The sequence below is a fragment of the Sarcophilus harrisii genome, chromosome 4 (assembly GCF_902635505.1).
Source record: "Sarcophilus harrisii chromosome 4, mSarHar1.11, whole genome shotgun sequence".
NCBI classification, from domain to species: Eukaryota; Metazoa; Chordata; class Mammalia; order Dasyuromorphia; family Dasyuridae; genus Sarcophilus; species Sarcophilus harrisii.
In genome coordinates, this window is record NC_045429.1 from 258,789,530 (window position 1) to 258,812,700 (window position 23,171).

General features: G+C 34.0%; 1 protein-coding gene across 1 annotated transcript in view; it reads left to right on the forward strand.

The window, feature by feature from the left end:
• PKHD1 (PKHD1 ciliary IPT domain containing fibrocystin/polyductin) overlaps positions 1–23,171 on the forward strand; it is a 611,151-nt gene that overhangs the window by 542,879 nt on the left and 45,101 nt on the right. Inside the window, 1 exon segment of the mRNA XM_031964731.1 lies at positions 6,032–7,043. Within this exon segment, the coding sequence (XP_031820591.1) occupies positions 6,032–7,043 (1,012 nt within the window).

Below are 23,171 nucleotides of genomic sequence, written 5' to 3' on the forward strand. Positions count from 1 at the left end.
TTTTGTGATTTAGAGTTAATAGAGATATGAAGCTATAGTCTAATCGCTTCTACTTTACATATAAAGAAACTGAGGTCTACAGAAATTAAGTGGCTTACCCAAGGTCTCACACTGTAGGTGCAGAGCCAGAAATAAAACTAACTGCTTTGGTTTCTCAGTCATTATCTATTTATTCAAGACAATCTTGTCACCAGAGTCCTTGGCACTATTCTATGGTTCACATTAGAAAGGGTTGCAATTCTACTTCTATATTCTTAACTGGGAGCTAGGATCCCATAACTGAATGAGTTGGTTGCAAAAGTATTATTTATTATCAGTGCACGTTTGATTTGTATATGTATTTTATACGCCCATGTATCCAGGGTCATATAAAAATTCCTCTGGTGGAAAAGGACTATTAGTAGAAAAAGTTTAAGAAGATAAAAAAAAAAAAAAAAAAAAGAGGTAGTATCACCTTCAGGCACTAGGTGGCACAGGGGCTACTGTTGAACCTAGAATCAGGAAGACATTTCTGAGAGTTCAAGTCCAGGCCCAGTTACTACCTGTGTGACTCTGGACAAGTTGCTTAACCCTGTTTGTCTCAGTTTCCTCATCTGAAAAATGGGCTGAAGAAGTAAATGGCAAACTACTTTATTATTTTTGCCCAGAAAACCCCAAACAGGGCCATGAAAATTCAGACATAGATGAACAATAGCATTACCACCTTCTTTTCTGCTATGCCCTAAGAACCAGGGGACCTTTCCATTTGACTTAAAGCTGGAACCTTCCATATGTGTTGTCTCTCCCTGTAGAATGTGATCTACATGAAAGAAAGGATTTTATTTCTATTCTATTTGTGTCTCTAGTGCTTAGTACAGAGATTTGTCCATAATTAGTGCTTAATGCACTTATGAATGTTTCATTTATTCATTCTACCTTCACTTCAAAAATTAAAAATTCCAAAGAACACATTTTTATAATGATAGATAAATGACATATATTCATAAAATCATTGATTTATAATTAGAAGTTGTCTTGAAGTTCTTTAGTCCAATGCCCTTCTTTTATAGATGAAGAAAATGGAAACATAGAGAACTTGCTACTTGGCAGTAACTAATACATTTCACAAATACTTCCTGACAGATTGATTATCTTAGAAAGTTATATAAGTAGTAACTATGAGAGTCTAGGTTTGTACTCAGGTACACTGCTTTTTCTATTTTTCAAAGGCTATCTTTGCTGCTTTTTACAATGGAGGTTCCTATTCTTATGTCTTAAATAAGAATTGGTGCATTATTAGCACTCAGCAGAGATCATCACCAATAGTTTCCAAATTATAAAGCTGTTTTAAATAACAATTTTGAGTCATATTTTATTCACATTTAGCATCTCTTCCCTGTGAAATCATCTTTTGCTTACTGATAAAATTCTCTGATAAACAATCATCCTTAAATTTTAAAGCAGCAATTAGAAATGGATAATCATCAATATTTTATTATTATAATAATGATTTTCCACCCTTTTCCAATAGCTCAAGAGTATATCTTACTTAAACTTTTATTTGCAATTTCAACTATTCTCTTTGCAATTTTAGAAGGACTGCTTGGAGACCTTGAAGATTTTACTCCTGATAGCCTGAGGCAACAGGGCAACATATCTAAATAGGGTTAAATTCAACCTTTCCTCACTTTATTTTATCTTGTGGTGATTAATTTTTGTTAAATTAGAAATAATGAAGTGTAAATCAGGTTTGACAGAATAAATTAGAAAATATTTTTTCTTTCTTCTTGAAAATAAGAGAATAGTCATGTATTTTGTTTTTGTCAAAAATCTCCTATATTTTACTCTACCATGAATTGTAGAATCCATCACAAAATGGCTAAAAAAATTACTGAGGGAAATGGTGGTGTTAACCTGAAGGAAAAAAATCATTAATGTTGATGTATTTCATTCAATTTTAAACATATAACTTTTTTTTTCTTTTGTGGAAAAAGGGAAGATGGAAGGATTCTATGTGCCTTTGAGTCAAAACATTTATTTTAAAAATACTTTTTTTCTTCCCTTCTGATCCATTTTTCTAAATAAAGGATATGAGTTGTTGGGTTTTTTTTATTTTATTTTTTTTTTCTGAGTAAAGACGAACCCTTTGGCGTATTTTCTTTTCAAACGTGAAATGAGGTGGAAAATCCTCATTTCACGACAGGAAGGACAAATATTGACACAAAGTTAATATTTGTCAGAACCCTGGAAGCAACCTGAGTATTTTAAAACACACACACACACACACACACACACACACACACACACACATCCACAGAGTAATAGACTCGCTCGTGCACGCACACACACACACACACACCTATTTTCAGTTGATATTTCTAAGGTTTCCAGTCTTGGGAAAGGAGAATAAAGTGTAATGATTATCTGGGGCTTGTGAGGTTAGAGATGTACACAAAAGCAGTGCTCATGTGCACATGCTCACAAACAAAAATACAACCTGTTTAATCTAATTTCCTCCATTTAGAAAAGAGTTTCTGGACTTTATCACTGTTATTGTCCATCTTGAATGCAAATAGCATATGTCAAGTCAATATTCACTGGTCACTCAGTATTTATTAAGTCCTGTCCACTCTGGCCTTTTTTGAGAGGGAAGCCCTGAGGGCACCTGGGCTACTGCCCCCTCACAGGCTGTGTCACTTATCTATTCACATTGATTATGAGAGTCAGCTGTGGCCAGACCTAGGCTTTTTTTTTTTTCCCCCTTCTTCTCTTGGCCCCTCTTACAAGCACCCCTGCCTGGATTTTCATGAGGAAATAATCAGATTAGGCCTTCAGCGGTGAGTTCATATGGAGTTCTTCTTTCTCCAGTGTGCTACTAACTGAATAAACGTGTTTGGTGGTAAATTGTAAATGACATTATGATTACCAAGGCCAGCATGGGTTTCATTTAAAAGTGATCAGAATTGCAGACCACAGAAATTGTGACTGGCAGATAAGACCATTTAGGGAGGTAGGAAAAGAAAAGATATAAACAAGAAGAAGAGAATTGGCTATAACTGTTCTGGATTCAACCTCTTCCAAAAAAAGAGGAAGGAGCAAAAATAAAGAAACTCTAAAAGGTGACTGAGGAGTTAAAAAACTAGTCCGAGGTAAAGAGACAAATATCAATGGGAGTTCTGGTGGAGATGGTGCCTTAGAGATTGAACTATAATAGTCAGGTTGTATATTTTGCTCTTCTTTCAGTATATGTCACCTATATCCTGCCAATGTAAAGAAGAGTTTCTGGGCATTTGAGTTGAAGTTAAATACATTGCTCCAGCAGTTTTTTTTTTTCCCTTTCTAATTAACTCTAAGAGGAAAAAATGCAAATAGAACTTTAAAAGATGTTAGTATTTCTGTTTAGCATTGGCAAAACTTTCTTTAAGACATTGGTAGTTTCTACTAGAGAAAGACTGATTTATAAAATGATTAATATTCTAACTTATTTATATAAACTTGGTCAATAATTTATTGCTTGATGTTTATATCCAGATTATTAAGTATCCTAGAATTTAGAATAGCTTTGAAAGTATTAAGTAAAGTGATGACTTTACTGTTACATTCTTGTGATGACATCATGAAATATTAAAGAAAACAGTAGGGAAAGTCAATTGGTTGTCACCAAATCTGCATAATCCTTTATACTAATGAATAGCCATAACATTTATATATGCTTTTTTCACTGAAGAAATTTTTATGTAAAATACTCATTACAAAAATTTTGTGACTTGATTGGTAATATGATTACTGTTATACCTAAAACTCACATTTTGAAGGATTCATCTTATTTTTAATCATATAGCCTTATATTTTATATATAGTACCACCATTGGTTATATCTGCTTATGTACTACTTATGTAAGCAATTCTTATAATTGAAAGTTTTGCGAGTCCACTGTTGTATCCTTGCAAAAAAAAAAAAATGCCACATAAAATACAAATTCAGAGCAAGAGTTATTTAATGAAACTGAATCAAATGATAAATAACAAGTTGTGTAAAGTGGTTAATATTCTTGGTATCTATAACAAATGGATGCCATTTCCCATTCCCTGTAAGATAAAATTCCTAATTAATCTGTTTCTCACTCAAATATAGTGCAATAGGAACATTTACAGATCACTCAATACATGGGTTTTGAAGATTATAATCCAAACTATTCTTGCTTAACTATGTCTCTTTCAATACAAATGAGACAATCCAGTGAGTGCTGATTTCTCCTATCTACAGCCACAGAATGTTGACATTTGACTTATTGTTGCACAGATAAACAATGGAATTTCTTATCAAAGAGATGAGTTTTAGGGTGTCAAAGACAAACATCTTATTTTATGATTCTTTCTCTTCTTACCATCCCTGCATCCATATTTTCCTCTTCACAAGACTGATTTTTCTTTTTGTGTGTTAAATCTATTACAGGATGAGTATTCCTCATCCAGTCAGAATCATATTTAGATGCCATCACCATGTGATAGGTTCATTCACAGTTCTCTGGGAAATAATAGTCTAGATAATTTCCTTTCCTGAGTAAGGATCCCATAGACATTAGCATTGTGGGAAATGCCCATCTACAGATAGGTTCACTACACACACACACACACACACACACACACACACACACACAGTCATTAATAGATTATTAGAAATATGTTTTGTGTTCCACTATATAACTATTTAAATTTCACTTGTTCACCTCTGAATTTGCCATTAGTGGCAGGAAAAGGTGCCAGAACAAGGAAAATGCAAAATTTTATTGCAATTTGAAGTTTTGTGGGGAAAGTGAAACATGTACCTGACTGGCAGAAGAGATAAAACAAATTATATGTGTGGGAATATGAATAAATTCAATTATCATATTGGCAGTTAGACTGAATTCATATAGACTAGTTAAATGTCTTACATACTAGAGATTGATCATCTAAGTCAATTTACAAGCTAGTACTTAAACACTCAATGGTTTTAGAACTTCAGAGCTGACACCCAAATGGTCATCAGTTCTAATCCTCTAATTTTATGTCTTGCCATAGTAGAATATTTCTACTGTTTGTTTGTACATAATCATTTACATGGTATTTTCCCATTAGAATTTGCTCCTTGAAGGCAAGAGTTATCTTTTAACTTTCAGCACTTAGTATGGTAATTTCACAGAATAGGTGCTTAATAACTGTCCTTTGACTGATTGATCCATTTCATTCATTAATTTGAGATAAATGAAAGAATAAATCACAATATTCTACATCAGAAAGACCTATACATTTAGGAATGAAATTCAAGTTTAAATGAGCTGTACAACAAATATGCCTAGATGCTTGAGATTAAATTGGAAGGAATACTAGATAACAACTCATATCCTTCATTTAGTAGTTTTTGCCTTGTTTGTAAACTGGAGAAGATTGTGCATTTAATGTTTTTGATATCGGAAGGAATTCCCATGGTTAGAATTCCCCCATGGTGATTGAATCACAGCTCCTTTGTATAATATAAACTCCCCACCTTTTTTTCTGAGAGGCAAGAAAGATATAAATAACCATATTTTTCACTATTTCTATCATCTATATAAATCTAGAATTTAAATGTCTCATGCCCTTTAACTTAGGGTTATCAGTACTATGCTCATATCCAAAAGAGATCAAAGAAATAGGAAAGGATTAATTTCATGCTAAAGTATTTAAAACATCTCTGTACATGTATACATATGTGTGTCTTAGTAAAGAATTGTAAACTAAAGTAATGCCCATTAATTGAGGAATAGATGGACTAATTATGGTAAAGGAATGTAATGGAATGCTTTTGTGCCATAAGAAATGATATAAAAGATAATTTCATACAGTCCTGTAGAGAATTTCCTGAACTGATTCAGAGTGAAGTAAGCAGAACCAGTAAAACATGAAAAAAGACAAACAATACCTAACTACATTTTGAGAAAAATGATGGTGAAACATGTTGACTACCTCTTGACATAGATGTGATGGACTCAGGATAATAATAATTTATTATCTTTTTTTAATATGCCAGGTATATATAGAGAAGACCGGAAATGTACCTATAGACCATGGATGCAAGGCTATGTCTGCAAACAGATGGATTATGCACTTTTAATTCTTGACAGAATTACCATTGCTCCAGGGATGAAAAATCTATCTCCAGTGATTTCAGTGACAAATGGTTTTGTGCAAACCTTCAGTAGTGTAGCTGCTTATCCCTCCTGCTCTGCTTCTTTACCTATACCAGCTTTCTATTCTGTTTTGCCAACCAACTCAGTCACCAAAATTTGCTTTGTGAATTGGACTCCCCAAGCAATGCGTTTTTATCTTAGTGGGAGTGAAAAGTCCTCTAAAGTTCTGGCTATATTCTACCCTGAGCTTCAGAGTCCTCTGGTTTTCTTCCGTGGACATTTTATCCCACCTACTCCAGTTCTATCAGACTCTTGGCAAGAGAGTGGGGCTGCTGGCAGTAACCACTTCAGTTTCATGGACAATCTGTTGTATATCCTTCTACGAGGGGATGAGCCTGTTGAAGTGCATTCTGTAGTTTCTATCCATGTAGCCTTCACGGTGACATTATCAATCACAGTGGAAGGCTGGGAACTAGCCATTCAGCAAAGATTGGCTCATTTCTTACAGGTTGGCCGAGAGGATATAAGAATTGTTCATATAATACCAGGTGGTGAATGGACCTTAAAAACCATTGCAGATGCTGTGACCAAAAGGAAACACCACTGCCCAACTGAGACCTTTTGCACTAGTTGCCAAAGCATGGTTCAGCATAGAAGACTCAAAAGGAAGTTGAAACCATGGATCCCACCACCAACTGATTCAGAAACCAATTCAAAAGTGGTGGTCACTGAAATTGGTGATCTATCAGCTATAGGAAGTGTCAAAGTGACTCCATCCTTATCCATTAACACATTGCAGTGTTTGGCTCGCCGCATTATCACTGCTCAACAGACTGGGGAACTGCAGGAAGCCCTGGATATGCCAATTGAGGCCCTGATGATCAGTCAGTCAGCTGGAGTAGTTACTTCTGGGTAAGTGTTTGTGAAGTAAAAGCTGTGGGTTTTGCTAGCAAATTCAGTCAAGTCTTGTTGGTCTCTTAATTACAGAGGGGGAAACTGAGGTACTGAGAAATTAAACTAATTGCCCTGCATCACACAAATAAAATCATACCTTAAAATCAAAATGAGAATTCAGATTATTATCCAAGTTCTCATTCATGATCTTTTAATTTTTGTGTGTATGTACTCTATTTATAATTAATTATCTTCAGGTTCTCAAGAAAAATGTGAAAAAAATCAAATTTAGGATGTCCTATTTTTCAAAAAAGTTGACTAACAATCAGAGAGGGTTTTGAATGAGTCACACACACACACACACACACACATATAAGTTTTCATTTTAAATAGATGATGCAGTGGATAGAGTGCTGAACCTGCAGTTAGGATAACCTGAGTTCAAATTTAGCCTCAGACACTTGCTAGCAAATCATTTATCCCATTTGGCCTCTGTTTTCTCATCTATAAAATGGGGACTATGATAGTCTTCCTCTTCCAGGATTTTTATAAGAAACCAAATGAGAAAATCATTGTAAAGCACTTAACACCACACTTAGCATATAGAAAGTATTATAGAAATGTTCATTATTATTATTATTATTATTATTATTATTATTATTATTATAATCATTATTTTATAGATGTGTTATAAATAATGTTTGTATAAATATGTCCCTTTTTCTTTTTATTATATTTTAGTATAAAATTTAAATTTGAATTTCTATATCAGAAGATATAATTAGGTTGTATATCTAACTGAATATTGCTTTAATTTATCTCAACATTTTTGCATTAGTGAACATTATATGTGGAACAAAATTAGCCCTAGTGTGGACAAATAAGTCAGCATCCTACATTCAATACATATGGTCTGCAAGGCTCTGCATCCATGTGTAGCAAGAGCTGAGGACCCCTCAAGAAAGACACAGGAAAGTTAAAAACAAACAAACTCCAGGGTGGTCAAAAAGACATTGTGAGGAATGGTAGCAATCATAACAACACTGAAGCACTTAGACTGCTACAGTTCAGGCACAAAGGTCCTCAAGGTTCTTAGCATTTGCCCCTGAGATGCCATAGAAGCCTCTGAAGAACCTGAACTCTGAACCTTAAAGATCTGGGGGGCGGGGGGGGAGGCTAATCCTGGGAAGTGGATGTTATTACAGGAACCCAGGGGACCTAACAGGAAAGAATACAGCAGGGAGAAGGGCCTGGCTTGGCACTAAATCCCAGTTCAGCAACTAAGACTGAAGAGATTATTGATTAGTATATCAAAATAGATTTCAGACATCACATGCATACATGTACATAGTTATAAGTAAATATGAGGGGTATGTGTGTATGATATACATATATATACATAAAATATATTTATACACATATATATATATTATATAAACATATAATATATACACATATATAGTTATATAAACTGGGTAGCATATAAAATACCATTTAATATATGTGTATGTGTGTATGTGTACATGCATTTAAGTTAACTTCCAAAGAAGAAGTAATTAACTGTAAAAACTGCTAGCAAAAACTCAAGGGAAAAGATGAATTTTTTACAAGGACTACAAAACCACCTAGAAGAAATGAAACAAGAGATTAAAAAAAAAAAAAAAAGCTCTGAGTCGAAGGATAGATTACTTAGAACATAAAGTAATAAACCTTACCCAAGTAATGTTGTCCCTGAAACTAAAACAAATCAAACAAAAATCATTGACCTCCTGAGATATATATGTGTGTGTTACATATGTATATATGTTTGTATATGTATATTTATTTATTTTTTTTATAGGATTAGGTGAGTTATTTCTTTTTTTTTTTCTATTTTTTTTTCTTTTTTTTTTTCTTTTTATTTTTATTTAATAGCCTTTTATTTACAGGATATATACATGGGTAACTTTACAGCATTAACAATTGCCAAACCTCTTCTTCCAATTTTTCACCTCTTACCCCCCCCCACCCCCTCCCCTAGATGGCAGGATGACCAGTAGATGTTAAATATATTAAAATATAACTTAGATACACAATAAGTATACATGACCAAAACATTATGTATATGTATATTTAAACAAAATTAAAAGATTAGAAAAAATATAACATATCTAACATAAGAATCAAGTGACCTGGAAATAGGTCAAAAAGAGATGATTTAAAAATCACAGGACTCCCTGAAAACCATAATACAAAAAGGAGAATACTACTGGGAAGGGAATAGCCTCCAGCAAAGCAAACTTTCTAATCCTGAAGGAGTGATTAAGTGTATGTGTGGTAAGAGAGAAAATCTATGAAGCTGAATGAAAGAAGGTACCGTATATAAGCAGACATATGTGTGTATATGTGATTTATAAATGTATACAAAACTACATATTATCATTATACATATATACATATGTTAGCACAAAGCAAAAATTTATTTAAAAGGAGGTTTCATCTTTTTGTTGTTGTCATTTTCAGTTTTACTTCATGATTCCATTTGGGGTTTCTTGTCAAATGTACTAAAATGGTTTGCTATTTCCTTTACCAGCTCATTTTAGAGAGGAGGAAACTGAGGAAAACAGGGTTAAATGACTTGTCCAGAATCACATGGTTATTGAGTATCTGAGGCTGGATTTAAATTCAGAAAGATGAGTCTTCCTGACTCCAGACTTGGCACTCTATCCACTGTACTACCTAGCTATCCTTTTGCATCTTTTACAAAATGAAAATGGAAAAAAAAAAATAAAACAATGTTTTAAAATAGACAAATACTTCTTATTTCCTAAGAGCTTAGGCTCATTTTGCAAATAAATAAAACCATATAAAAATATGTTTCAAACACTCATAGTCCCCAAAAGAAAACTTTTATCAATCACTAAGAACTCTTAGAATTTCTATTCATTCTTTCTAAAGATGACATATGCAGATAGAAAAACTCACATATATTTATACCATAACCTGATAATTTTCAACAGCCTGGTTTTCCTTCCAGTTATTTATTTGTAATGAAAAATATACTTGTTTTTGTGTTTTTATTGGCTCTGGAAAAGCATAGCAAAGGCTCAATGGACAACAATCTTTAAATACTGATTTTTTTTTCCAACAAAGTGGTTGTACAAATGTATAATAGTACATATCCTATCAGCAATTAGAAAATTTCCCTCATTTTATGACAAATACAACTTTTAGGTACTAATCTTTAAAAGGTCAAATCAAAACATTAGCAGAAAAAATTGGGGCAAGAGATTTGCAGGAATAGAGGACATGAGTGTCATATACAAGGTAGGCTTCATAAGGACAGGGACTGTTTCACTTTTGTCTTTGTATTTCCAAGACCTAGCACCATATTTGACACTTAGTAGACTCCTAATAAATTCTCATTGATTTGAATTGTTGATTGATCCATTGAAATGTCACTTAAACTGAATAAATGAATGAGTGAAAGGTGCTCCTTTCTAGCTCTAGTTTACAAAATTCCTTTCTCATGTCCCTACTTGGAAAAAAAGTGATGCTAAATAAGTTAAAATAAGCACTCTGCCTGAACATCATGTTTTCTTATCTATTCATCCATTCTTCTATCTACCTGTATTTTTCATAAAGTTACCTGTTTTCTATCACCTAAACAGAAATATAGAGGCACTTATCTATATCTATATATCTGTCTGGATAAAAAAATACAAATAAATTTATGAAACTCATCATCCCTACTAAATAAATAAATAAATGGCATATGTCTTTGCCTATTAGGTCCACTATCTCTTTGTTGATAAAAACAAAACAAGGTTAAATAATAATATTTAGGATCTGGAATACTTTATTAAAAGTATTTTGGATATTGAGCATCCAATTCAATTAGGCCATACCTTTTTCCTCATTTCATTGGTATTGCTGTTAATAAATAATCAATTAATATTTAATGGGCACTAATTACTTTTATGCTAACATCTCAAATGGATCCAATATTCAATACAATTAAAAACAGGAGAGGAATCTTTAGTTCTGTTTAGTTCTGTTTAAGATTGTATATTAGTTGAATACTGTGCCACAAAAGTATCTACCTATCTAAAGGAAGAAAGGGATGATGAAACAATTTGTTTCTCAGTCTACTAAACTGAGGTAATTGAGTGTCTTGCCTATCATACATTAAAGGACAAATATAATTTATCACTTAAATGATGATAAAACTCAAGGCATTGTGATAGGGACTGGGATTAGAAAGCTAAAAAAAAAAAATGGCAATTCTTACCCTCAGGGCTCTTATAATTTATAGGTTTATGACACTCACACAAATAAAAGTAGTGCAAACACATTGTGATAAGTGTTAAGAAATAAAAACAATATACTCTAGAAAATCTTGAAGAAGGAGAAGAATCACTGAAGGATTTAGAAAAGACTTCTTGGAGAAGGGAGAGAATTCTGAGTACCTGACAAACTATAAATGCTTAATACTTGCTGGTTTATTGATTCTATGCAAGGAGATGGGCTAAATAGAAATAGAAAGGGGGAAAGATGAGTTTAGGAAACAATTGCTAGTATGGTCTGCAATTTTTCAAGTATCAGGAATAGTTTTTTAAGATAAAAAAATTTACAGACTTCAATATTCATAGTAGTTGCATTCATTATGTATATTTTGCTATAGTTCAATAAAAATCAAGTATAAAACATGATACAAATATGTGTTACTGCCCCCCACCTTTTGCAATAAATCATTCCATACAAACCTTGGAATTTGCTGGTCACAGTATGAGAACCATTGAACTAGAGCAGAAACTGTGTAATAAAAATAAAACAATAATCAAAATATAGTGCTTTAAGATTTGCAAAGTGCTTTTTCACACATTATATCACTGATTATCACAACAGCCTCTTGGGTTATGTACTATTATTATTGTTTTTTATACACAAGGAAACTGAGGCTGAGAAAGATTAAGTGATTAATCAGGGTCACACAGCTAATAAATGTCTGAGGGAAATAGTATGCAAAAAATCTGGAAAGATAAGTTAGAAGCAGACTGTGAGGAAGGAAGGAAGGAAGGAATGAAGGAAGGGAGGAAGGGAGGGAGGGAAGGAGGGAAAGAAAAAAGAAAGAAATTGTTAGAGGCATATAGGCAACTAGAAAAAGGGACAAACTGATACAGAGACATACACATTATCAAAGCAGTATAGAGTAATGGGTAAAGCACAAGTCTCAAATCCAGAAATGCCTACTTTCTGATATGAAATGGCTACATTATTATGGATCTGTAACAACCTTTGAGTCAACTATTTAAGTGTAGAACTTCAAGTTCTATATATCAATAAAATTGCAGGAATTCAGATACATACACCTACCTATATATACACATATACCTATGAATGATATATGTTTATCATTACATATATATGTACATATGTGTATATTTGTATCTCTATATGTACATGTGGATAAATAGCTATCAAGAGTAATTGACTTGGAGTCAGGAAGACATGCTCAAATACTGCTTCAGTAAGTGTGACCTTGGTCAAGCCACTAAATTCTGTTTGTTTGTTTCTTTATAAAATGATAGGTATTGCCAATCAGTCTTTGCAAGGAAAACCCCAAATGGGATTACAAAGAATCAGACAGGATTGAAAATTATTAAACAATGCAATATTACCTACCTCCCAGGATTGTTGTGAGGTTCAAAAAAAGATAATGTTGCACAGCTGTGAACAATAGAAAACTTACAAGGAAGCAAAAAAAAAAAAAAAAAAAAAAAAAAAGATGGGCAGCTCTGAACACAATGTATAGTATTCTTTATATAGACTTTCTTGAAATAGAAATTTATTGTGTTATATTTTGAATCCTCTCATGGTCTGCTGCGCATATGGCAATTTTTTTCTTTTTCTATTGTTATTTAAATTTTAAATGAATAAGTGAATTTTAAGAGGTAATGTTAGTAAAGCACTTTGCAAATTGTAAAACATTACATGTTAGATATTATTAATTCTATGTATATTTTATGTGTATATGTACATAAATGTGCATGTACCACACATACCCAAACACATACAAACAAGTAAGCCTCAAAAATTATCCATGGTCCAAATCATAAAATTTGGGTGGATGTAGGTTTCACTTCACTTGTGATTAAACTTACTCCTCCCTCAGCCTCATTTCTTTTTCATCTAGCCCAAGGTCATGGGGGGGGGGTCTTAAATCTATAGATTATGTTCATATATATGGATAAGTAAGAGAAAATTATAGCTTCAAAATTAAATTTTATTGAGTGTTCTCCCCTCCTCTCAATGGGACATCATTCCAGAGGGGGTAGTTTAGGGAGTATTAAAAGGTATTATAGGTACTCAGAATACAACTGATAAACATTTAAAAAAAATAAACATAATATAACCAACATTTATTAAGCATTTAATACTTGTTAAGTACTGTGCTAAGCTTTGGGATTACAAATTAAAAAAAAAGAAGAAGAAGATAGTTCCTTACCTTAAGGAGTTTACCATCTCAGGGATGAAGATAAGATAAAAAGCTACAAAGGGTTGGGGAGGAGTACTGGGGACATGAAAATAATGGAGTCCAAAGAATGAAGGGGAAAGGTGTTAGTCTGAAAAATGAAGAGTTGGCTTGACCTTTTTAAGTTTTAGGAGGAGTTTTCCCCTACTTCCCTATAGTCCTCCAGTCACAAGGGCAAAGGCAATTAACTGAGGGTACTGTTTAAGTGTGAATAAGCTTTTTTGGGATGGGGTATGATGAAAAAGGTGGAATCAAATCCAAAGAGTACAGAAATAAAAAAGAGACAAAAAGAGGCTTAACAGACAGAAATGGCTGATAATAGAGGCAGTACAAATGCACAACACATTATTTTATTAATAGGTTATGGCTTCCATATCATTATTTACATTTATTGGCCACCATCTGTCATAGGCATTTTGAACTCACTCTTGATTGACATTTGTGATGTAATAAGGAACTAACTTTTGTAAATCATATCATCTGTGGTTAGAATATCTTCTGTGTCCTGTTTCTTTCCATGAATCTAAAATCTAGGTGGTGGATCTAGGCACACGAAGTAAAGTAATATTTTCAGGCAGAAAACCGATTTCTGATTCACTATTTGTGCCTGAGCTAGTCTATCCTGAAGAACAAAACACCTGTCAAAGGCTCTCCAGTGGGTTTAATTATTTCATGATATGGTGAACAGCCTTGTAGTTTTGCCCAGACCCCTTGGCCAACTTTAACCATTGGGAGTTGGGACTTACCATTGAAACTGATGAGTTAAAGAGTTAGCCTCAGGCATCCAACAGAGAAAAGTGAGGCAAGAAGGCTGGCTTGTTTATATTATGGGCTAGGCTCTCTTTGAGACATTTGGTTCTCCTTAGTAACAATGTGTTTTTAGGTATTTTAGCTGACAGGTACTTGATTTTCAAAGAGAATACTATTTGTTTGGGTGATGAAAACATTGTAGTTTCTTTCTTACTTGCTAATGAAAGTCTAAAGTAAAAGGAAATGAAAAATGTTTATTTCTGAGGCATTAGTTCTCAAAGTATTTATGATCCATGGACCCTTAAGTATCCCTGACACACTTTTCATGAGGTTACTGGGATTAAAATATTTTTCACAATAAATATTATGATTTTATTGGCCTATTAATATATTTCAGCCTTTTCTAATTACTCATCAGTGTGAGACCAGATTTTCTTCATATATTTTAACCAAAACAACATATCCCACAGACTGAATATGAAGGCGGGTATAGGAGTCCAATTCTCTTAAGTCAGAAATAAAAGATTTATAAATATGTAAAACAATTTCACTGTTCTCAATTGCCTTCTTTTTTGTTTAGGGAAATATTAACATGTAAATTATCATTATATTAAATGAATTAATAAATATATTGGCATTAATACATCTTAATTTTTAAGATAGTAAATATTGAAAAATAAAAAAAAAACTCTTTAGAATCCTCAATAATATTTTAGAGTGTAAGGAGATCCCAAGATGAAAAAGTTTTGAGAGCTATTGCGCTAATGAATACCCAAACTGAGAGAAATTGGATTTATAAAGTGTATAGCATTTCATATTTTTAGAAAATTTTTTAATTTCATCTTGCCCCTTTTGTGTATCCACTTGGATATGTGGCATCATTAACATAATTCACCCTTTTTTGTCATCAATAAAGAGCTAACCTTTTCACATAAGTAGTATTTCTAGATTTTGAAAAATTCTATTTTCAGCACCTTCTACAATGTTTGACACATAGGAGATGATTGATAAATGTTTTTTGGTTCATTGATTCATCATGGTGCTTTCTTACTATCTCTTTATCTTTAATATCAACTTCATACTGACAATTTTGTCATATCATTTCCATTCCAAATGTCATTTTCTTCAAGGAAGGTTTTCCCCTTTTTTGAGCATTTCCTTTTCTTATATAATCAATATTTAACTATATTTGTGATCTCACTGATTCAGAGGTTTCTTTCAAAATGAAGCTCATAGTCTATCTGTTGTGGATTAATCTCTTCCCCTGTCAAGAAGTCCAAATGGCTATTATTATATAAAACCAATTCCCAGACTATCCTATTTGTATAGAGTGTTTATGAGGAAGGGACTCTTTCTTGTCTATCCATCAAACCCCTCCATTTTTAAACAACTTCTGAGATATTGATTAGCATATCTTTAGACAGGCTTGAGACCTGGTCGGCCAGGTGCATTCAATCTGGCTCTTCTTTGATCCCCATCTTTGAGCTTCCTGGCACTTCCTCTCCTCCTTGATCCCCTCCTTCTCTAAGTTCCCACTTTTACTTCTCTGAGAAATCGCAAGGCTATATTTCCCCTGTAAAAAGAGCTACTCATAAGTGAAGATCTTTGCGAAGAATTTTTAAGGACTAACACTATGGGATGCGTGTCTGTCTCTCTCTCTCTCCTTTTCCCTCTCTCTCTCCTTTTCCCTCTCTCTCCCTCTCTCCCTCTCCCCCTCTCCTCCTCTCCCCCTCTCCCCCTCTCTCCCTCTCCCTCTTTCCCTCTCCCCCTGTCTCTCTTTCCCTCTCTCCCTCTCTCCCCCTCTCCCTCTCTCCCCCTCTCTCCCTCTCTCCCTCTCTCTCTCTCTCCCTCTCCCTCTCTCCCTCTCTCCCTCTTCCCCTCTCTCCCTTTCCCTCTCTCCCTCTCTCCCTCTCCTCCCCCTCCTTCTTTGGCTATTTTTCTCCTTGTTATAGTTAACTCTGATTAGTCTGCTAAACTCCTTATGGATCTAACCTGCTAGTCAGTGGCTTACTTCCACCTCACAAACTATTTCCTTTCTCCTGAATAATTGTGAGTTCCCCTGGTACATTTGTCTTTCATATGCTCTCCCACTCTATTTCATATTTACCATTCCTGGTGTCTATTGTATCCCTACTTTTAGTTTGTAACCTATTCCTTAAATAAACCCACCTTTTGCCAAAGAGAATGGCCATTATGAATTTTTCACTTGTTTATTTCAAATTAGAAATTGTTACTCCAACTTCATCATTTTGGTGCGTGTCCTACAGGTCTTGTGATACTCTTCTCCATATCTTCACAATTTTGTCATAAATCCACATTTTTTTCCTGGTATTCTGAGAATATCAGTGGAGTGTTCTGGCTATTTACTCATGATCCTTTTCTCTTACTATATGAACATATCATGTCCCCTTACTATTATACAATTTCTTATTCGCATTTTTTTTTTATTCCATGCAGCTCTCCATCACCCTCAATGTGAAAAGAGCATTTAATGTATCAGACACTATGGTATTTCATATTTTGCTGCCATAGAACAACATTGATATAACATTAGTATTATCAAGAGAAGTGTTTGATTTTGTGGGAAGCTCAGGGCGATTGAAGGAATGGTGAAATTTCTTAAAGGCAATAAAGTCTGTTTTCATTCTGTTCAACACTGTACCCAAATTGCTGTTCACTGATGCTGTCTATCCCAGCTATGCATATTGATGTACAAGTTCCAAGGTTTCCTATTCAAATGAATATTGTAATCTGGCAATAGATAATCTTCCATCCAATTTGTCTTTCATAAATAGACCATTTTCTTTTTTTTTTAAAACACAACTTTATTTTTACAAATACATGCCAAGATAATTTTCAACATTCACCTTTGCAAAATCTTGTGTTCCAAATTTTTCTTTCTTCTTCCCCACCTCCCCAAGACAGCAAGCAATCCAATATAAGTTAAAATAGATCACATATCTTTTCCAGTAGGCACTGTAGTGTTCTAGATTTTCTCCTGAAAAACATTCAAATAAAAACATTGTTGTCCTTTGATTTACTTGCCATCCTTAGCTTATGCTATCCTTTAACAAAATATTTTATTAAATAAACAAGCATTTCCATAATCTAAGAGAATAAGAAAATATTGCACATGAAATTGCAAATCTATTATGTACAACTTCATTTTTCTTATATATATATATATAATTAATTATTTAACTTCCTTTTCTCCTCCCCCCACCCCAGATGACTACCATTAGATACAAATCTCTCTCCTTCTCTCATTCTCTGCTCTCTCTCTCTCTCTGCATATATATATAATATATATATATATTATATATATACACCTATATGTTATGTAAAATCATCTTATACATATTTCTATTTATCAGGTCTTTTTCTGAAAGCAAAGAATATGTTCCTTAATAGGCCATTTATAGTTCACTTAAGTATATATAATGGTGAAAATGACTTAATCACTCAGAGTGATTGCTGCTACTGTCTACAACATTCTCTCCTCATAATATTCTTTCAGTGCTGTGCCACACTTTCAGATATCTCCTCTATTAACTGTTTTTGTCTATCTTCTTTGAATATCTTTTTAGAATCTTAAATGGATTGATGAGTTCTTTGTAAACCCACATCAGTCCCTTCAGACCACTCCTCTTTTCCTTGTAGAATCATTTTTCTGTGTATCCTTAGAATTACATTCTTGAGTTTTCCATCTCTCTGAAGCTTAATTTCATGACTGAATTTTGAGTTTATATTATCCTACTTCTTTTCAACATATTGAAATTTGCTTTCCTTAAATCCACGGTGCAAGTAAAACTATACCTGGCTTCTCTTTCCTTTGTCACAGATTATAATTGGGAGTGTATTTTTCTTAATATTTATTATTTTCACCTCAATAAATAGCTTTCCCCTCTTTGTGTAGTCTAGAACATAATTGCTTTTGTTGGTATCTACCTAGAATTCAACCTGACCATCCATGTAAAACAAGGCAGGTGGATAAAGAAAATCTACTTTCCCAACTAGGCAGAGAGGTAGCACAGTTGTTAAGGGACAGATCAATTCTCCGAGAACCTCCACAGCTGTGGATCATAATATCTGAAGGAGTTGCAAGGCAGCCTTTACTGACACAGGTGTTGTGGACTGGGAATGAGATAAATTGGAGGCAGAAGGAAGAGGAGAGAGGTCAGATAATGCAACAGCCTCTCAGTCAGAGAGGTCAGAGAACAGCAACTGCCTCTCAGTCTCCTTGTATCATCATCTCACAGAGGAGAGTCATTCTGCAGGTCTAGGTTGGATCTCCAGCAGCCACTGTTAGATGTAGCTTAACTGGTAGAGCTCTGGAGCTAAAGTCAGGAAGACTCATCTTCATGAGTTCAAATCTGGCCTAAGATACAGTGCAAATGGAGGCAAGTCACTTAACCCTGTTTACTTCAGTTCCACATCTGTAAATTAAGCTGAAGTGACAAACTACACCAGATTCTTTGCAAACAAAACAAAACAAAACAAAAAAAAAACAAAATTCACTGAGTCAGACAACTGAAAAGTGACTTGACAAACTTGTCACAACTACAGCATACAGTTGAATGTGCAACCCATAGAGTGCATTCATTTTTACATACAACTTTGAGAGACATTGAATTAGAATGATGAGTCTATCTCAACATTGAATGGCAGGAATATGGAAAGACAACGTTCTTTTAATGGCCTCAAACTACTGCTTTCAACAAAAGTCCAACCTTTATTTTTTTTTTCTTCTACCACTGATATGGTATGGTTACAAGTCAAAAGATTCTAAAATTTTCAGAAGAAAAATGAATTATCCCCCAAAGGATAATGGAGACTTGCCTGACAGTGATAACCAAATGGAGACACATAAATTCTACAAAAGGAATGCTGTAAGAGAAATGTGTAATTGGAAAAATAAAATCAGCCAAACACATAGGAAAAGCGATTAATGAATAATGGACTCCTAACAGAACTAATGCTGACATTAAAATCACTTAACTCTTAGTCATGTCCTTTCCATTGTACTGAACATAAGGAGAAGAAAATGCTTACTCTAATACTTTAATTAATCCATTATCTCATTGATTTGGAAATTCCCTCGGATACTACAGATAGAAACCCACCTATGCCTTCTCATTTATACAACTTGTATTTATAATCTCCCATAAATCCTTCCTGGGGAGTTCACCCAATTTGTTGGAAGCCTTCCCTTAGACTAGGCATTTTAACAGTACATAGGTATCAAGGCACCTTCAGACCATGTATCTATTATCTTTTGCTCTCTCTACTTGTCAGGCTCACCTGTTTTTCCAATCATATGTCTCAGATAATAGCTTTTATCACTTAAGGATCATAGATTAGGATCTGGGAAGGACCACAGAAATCCTTTCATTTGCAGATGAGGAAATTGAGACTCAGAAAAATTAAGAATTTTATTCATGTCCATATTGGTAGTAAATCTCAGAAGTGAAATTTGAACTGAAGTATTCCAGAACTAGTGCTTCTCTTTTCCCAAAATTTCTCTTGCTGGTGCTATTCTAAAATCTACTTGTTCCCACAGTACGTGACTTTATTGACTTTTGGGTCTTTCACAATTTTGATCCTTTGGAAATTATTGTCCTGTGTAGAAATAGATAATGTTAAAAGGATGAGGTTTGGCTTGAGGAAATAACTTGAAATCACTGAAAGTGCTGAACCTTTTTCAGAGAACCAAAACTTCAAAATCCTTTTGGAATTAACTGTTTTTTCTTTAATCATTACCCAATAACCTATTTTGTCTTTTGTAACCTTTACAAAACAATAGAGATAGAAAGAACATGGGATACTTTTATAAAGCCTAAATATATTTTAAAATCATCTGTTTTAATAAGCCTTAGACAGAAAGGGGTGATGTTATCACCAAACCCTTTCTCAATGCAAGTCTTCCTTTTTAAAAAGCAGCTGCCATAGGCAGGATATATTTGTTTGTTGGTTCTGGAAGAGGAATGTAGATGCTCTCTGGTACATTTCCTTCATCTGTACTTCCTCCCTTCAGTTTAACATCTTGTATCTGACAGGCCAAAAAAGCAAGAGATAAAGAAGGCATCAGAACTCCCTGAATTGGGGATTTTACTGTTCTTCTTGCTCCTTATCTTATGCTTAAAACAATGTAGGAGAAAAAATTCTTTCACACTCCTCACTTGTTATTGGAAGATGTCAAATGAAGGGTTAAATTTGGGGGAGGGGTTTGGTAAGCTCTTTCTCCCCTTTTATTTATTTATTTTTTTAAGTTTGACTGTGGGTCCTTCTGCCTGCAGGCCAAAGTTACATTAGCAGTTGGAAATTGGATAACGACAGCACAATGACAAATCCAGGTTGCTTGCAATAAGGTGCTAATCCCTTTGCTTTAATATCGGAGCAGCGTGTAATGATGTTTGGACATCACTCCAGTTTACTGACGACCCCACTGGGGCCGGCAATAGAACCTTACAACTGTCTAACAAGGTGTCAGGTGACTCCCGTCGTCACAGCAACGGACACTGGAATCTAATCTTCCCTCCATCCCTTCCAGCACCCAATAACGCCTAGATTATATAAGTGGCCCATCATTGCTTGGTAACTCGAATCAATTAACGTTAATTCGCACAATGCTATGATGTATTGTGATCACTTTCATTTCAGGGAAGGGGAAGAAATTGCTATAAGTCACCTAAAATGAGGTTGTCTGTGGTGCTGGGGTATTAATTGGGTGTCCATATTAAATGGAAAAGGAGCACCATAGTGAAGGGAAAGTGGATGAGTGACTCTCTTGGCTGCTATTGACCTATCAGAAGAAGACAGTGCCCTTTTCCTTTGCTTTTATCTATTACAGTTTTCCCTATTGCGTGTCAAGTTGATGTATTATAAAAAATTCATTTGGTGACCTTTCACCCCCTTAGCAGATTAAACAATTTCACTTGGATGGCATCATTAACAGGACCCTGCATTTAATGATGATTTCTCTAAAAGGCCACGGAGATTCGATTTTAAGCTAACAGATTTATTGCACTATTATAACATATCGTAAAAAACTGTACCACCTACGGTCTGGTTTTAGGATAGAAACTGCTTAAGAGTTTATGTGGAGCTTAAAGTGGTATTACCTTGGGATATGCTGTAGCAGCAAGTCTCTGACCTCCAGTGAGATGCTGTTTACATTTAATAAGAGATGTTTGCTCACAATAAACTTAAAAGTATGTCAAGAAAGGGGCTTTTAGCTAGTGCTCAGACTTTTTTTCCCCTAGTCACTGGGTCTCTTGGTATCACAGATGATATGTCAGACTCTGTGATGGGAGGCTGTCAGCTTTTTCTATCTGAATGGTTCCTTCTTACTTGCAGCTCTTCAGGGAAGGTATACAAGGATTAGGTTAGGGGAAGAATTTGAACTGGAAAATGAATTTAGAATCTCCCAGCAGCCTAGGACCCATAGCAGGAGTACAGTCAAGAGTAAAGATTGACGGAGCTAGAAGCAATGGTGGTTATATAGCTTAAATTTTAACTTGATTCACATTGGTTAATAAAAAAGAAAGTTGACTTACCTACTTATTCTACATTTACTAATGAATTGCAATTAGGATCAGTCAATGGGGCAGTAAGATATTTGTTCATTAGGATTTCCAACATGTTTATAAAAATCAATTGGTAACACTCACAATCTTCTCTGACACATAAAATTCCAAACTAAGGGTCCCAACCATAATACATTATACCCCAACTCCATCTCATCCACCCCACCTCCTCCACTTTCTTCTGCAGTTGCTTTTGCAGAAGGGGAAAAAAAAATTATAGAAACAAGCCCTCTTGCTCTAGGACTCAGCTGTGAATACAGTATTTACCTTACCACCTCTACTCATCTTTTAAAAGATTCAGATTTCTCACCTCCTGATCTCAAAGCTTTGGTGAAATGAAAAATCTTTCTTCTATCCAAAATATTGAGGATCCCTAATATATAGTAAGTGAATGATTATATCATTTCCATAAATTTTTTTGGATATTTTTGTTTTGGAATAGTGCTCATTTTTAAGATTATAGCTTATAAAAACTGTAACTTTTGTGCCTACCATTTTTGAAGTTGAATATAAAAGGGAAATTTTAGTTATTAGAAATTCCTGAGTCACTCATTTTTTCATGCACGTATTAATTTAGTTACTCATTAATTCAATGAAAATATGTTAAATTTCTATTTTATATATTATGTTTTGCTAAATACTGGGAAACATATAAACGTAAGTTAGAAATGTTCTTTATCTTCATGGGATTTTCCAACAAATAATGAGAATAAGAATATGAAAAAATGAGACTATTAATAATAATTCACATTTCTTTGATGCTATAAGGTTTACTAAGTGCTTTATCTATTTTATCATTTCATTTATGCCAGTAGTTAATAAGCTTAAGTTAGGTTCTCCCCAATGTGTGAGTCATTTCCTAGTACTAGGTAAATCAGTTCATTCATTAATTTATTCATTTCCTCATTCATTAACCAACAAATATATATTGAATGTCTCTCATATGTAAGATACTATGATGTGGGTAAGGGTGGATATATATACTTACCTGGCTCTGTACCTTTGTTCTTTTCGAGGTATAGTTCTTTCTTCATTATAACTTATTGAAAAACCTGCTTTCAGAGCCTAAAATAAGTGCAGCTTTTTTCATAAAGTCTTCTCTCATCCTTCTATACTCCTTCCTTTTTCTCCCATACTTAATCTCTCTTGTATCTCTGAGTATTTGACACCTCTTTCTTCTTTTAGATTGTAAGAGAAGAGATTTTGTCCTATTTTATCTTTTTTGTGACATAGAGTCTGCTATGCTGTATGTTTTAAATAAATATTTATTGAATATAAGATATAGTCCTTTCACAA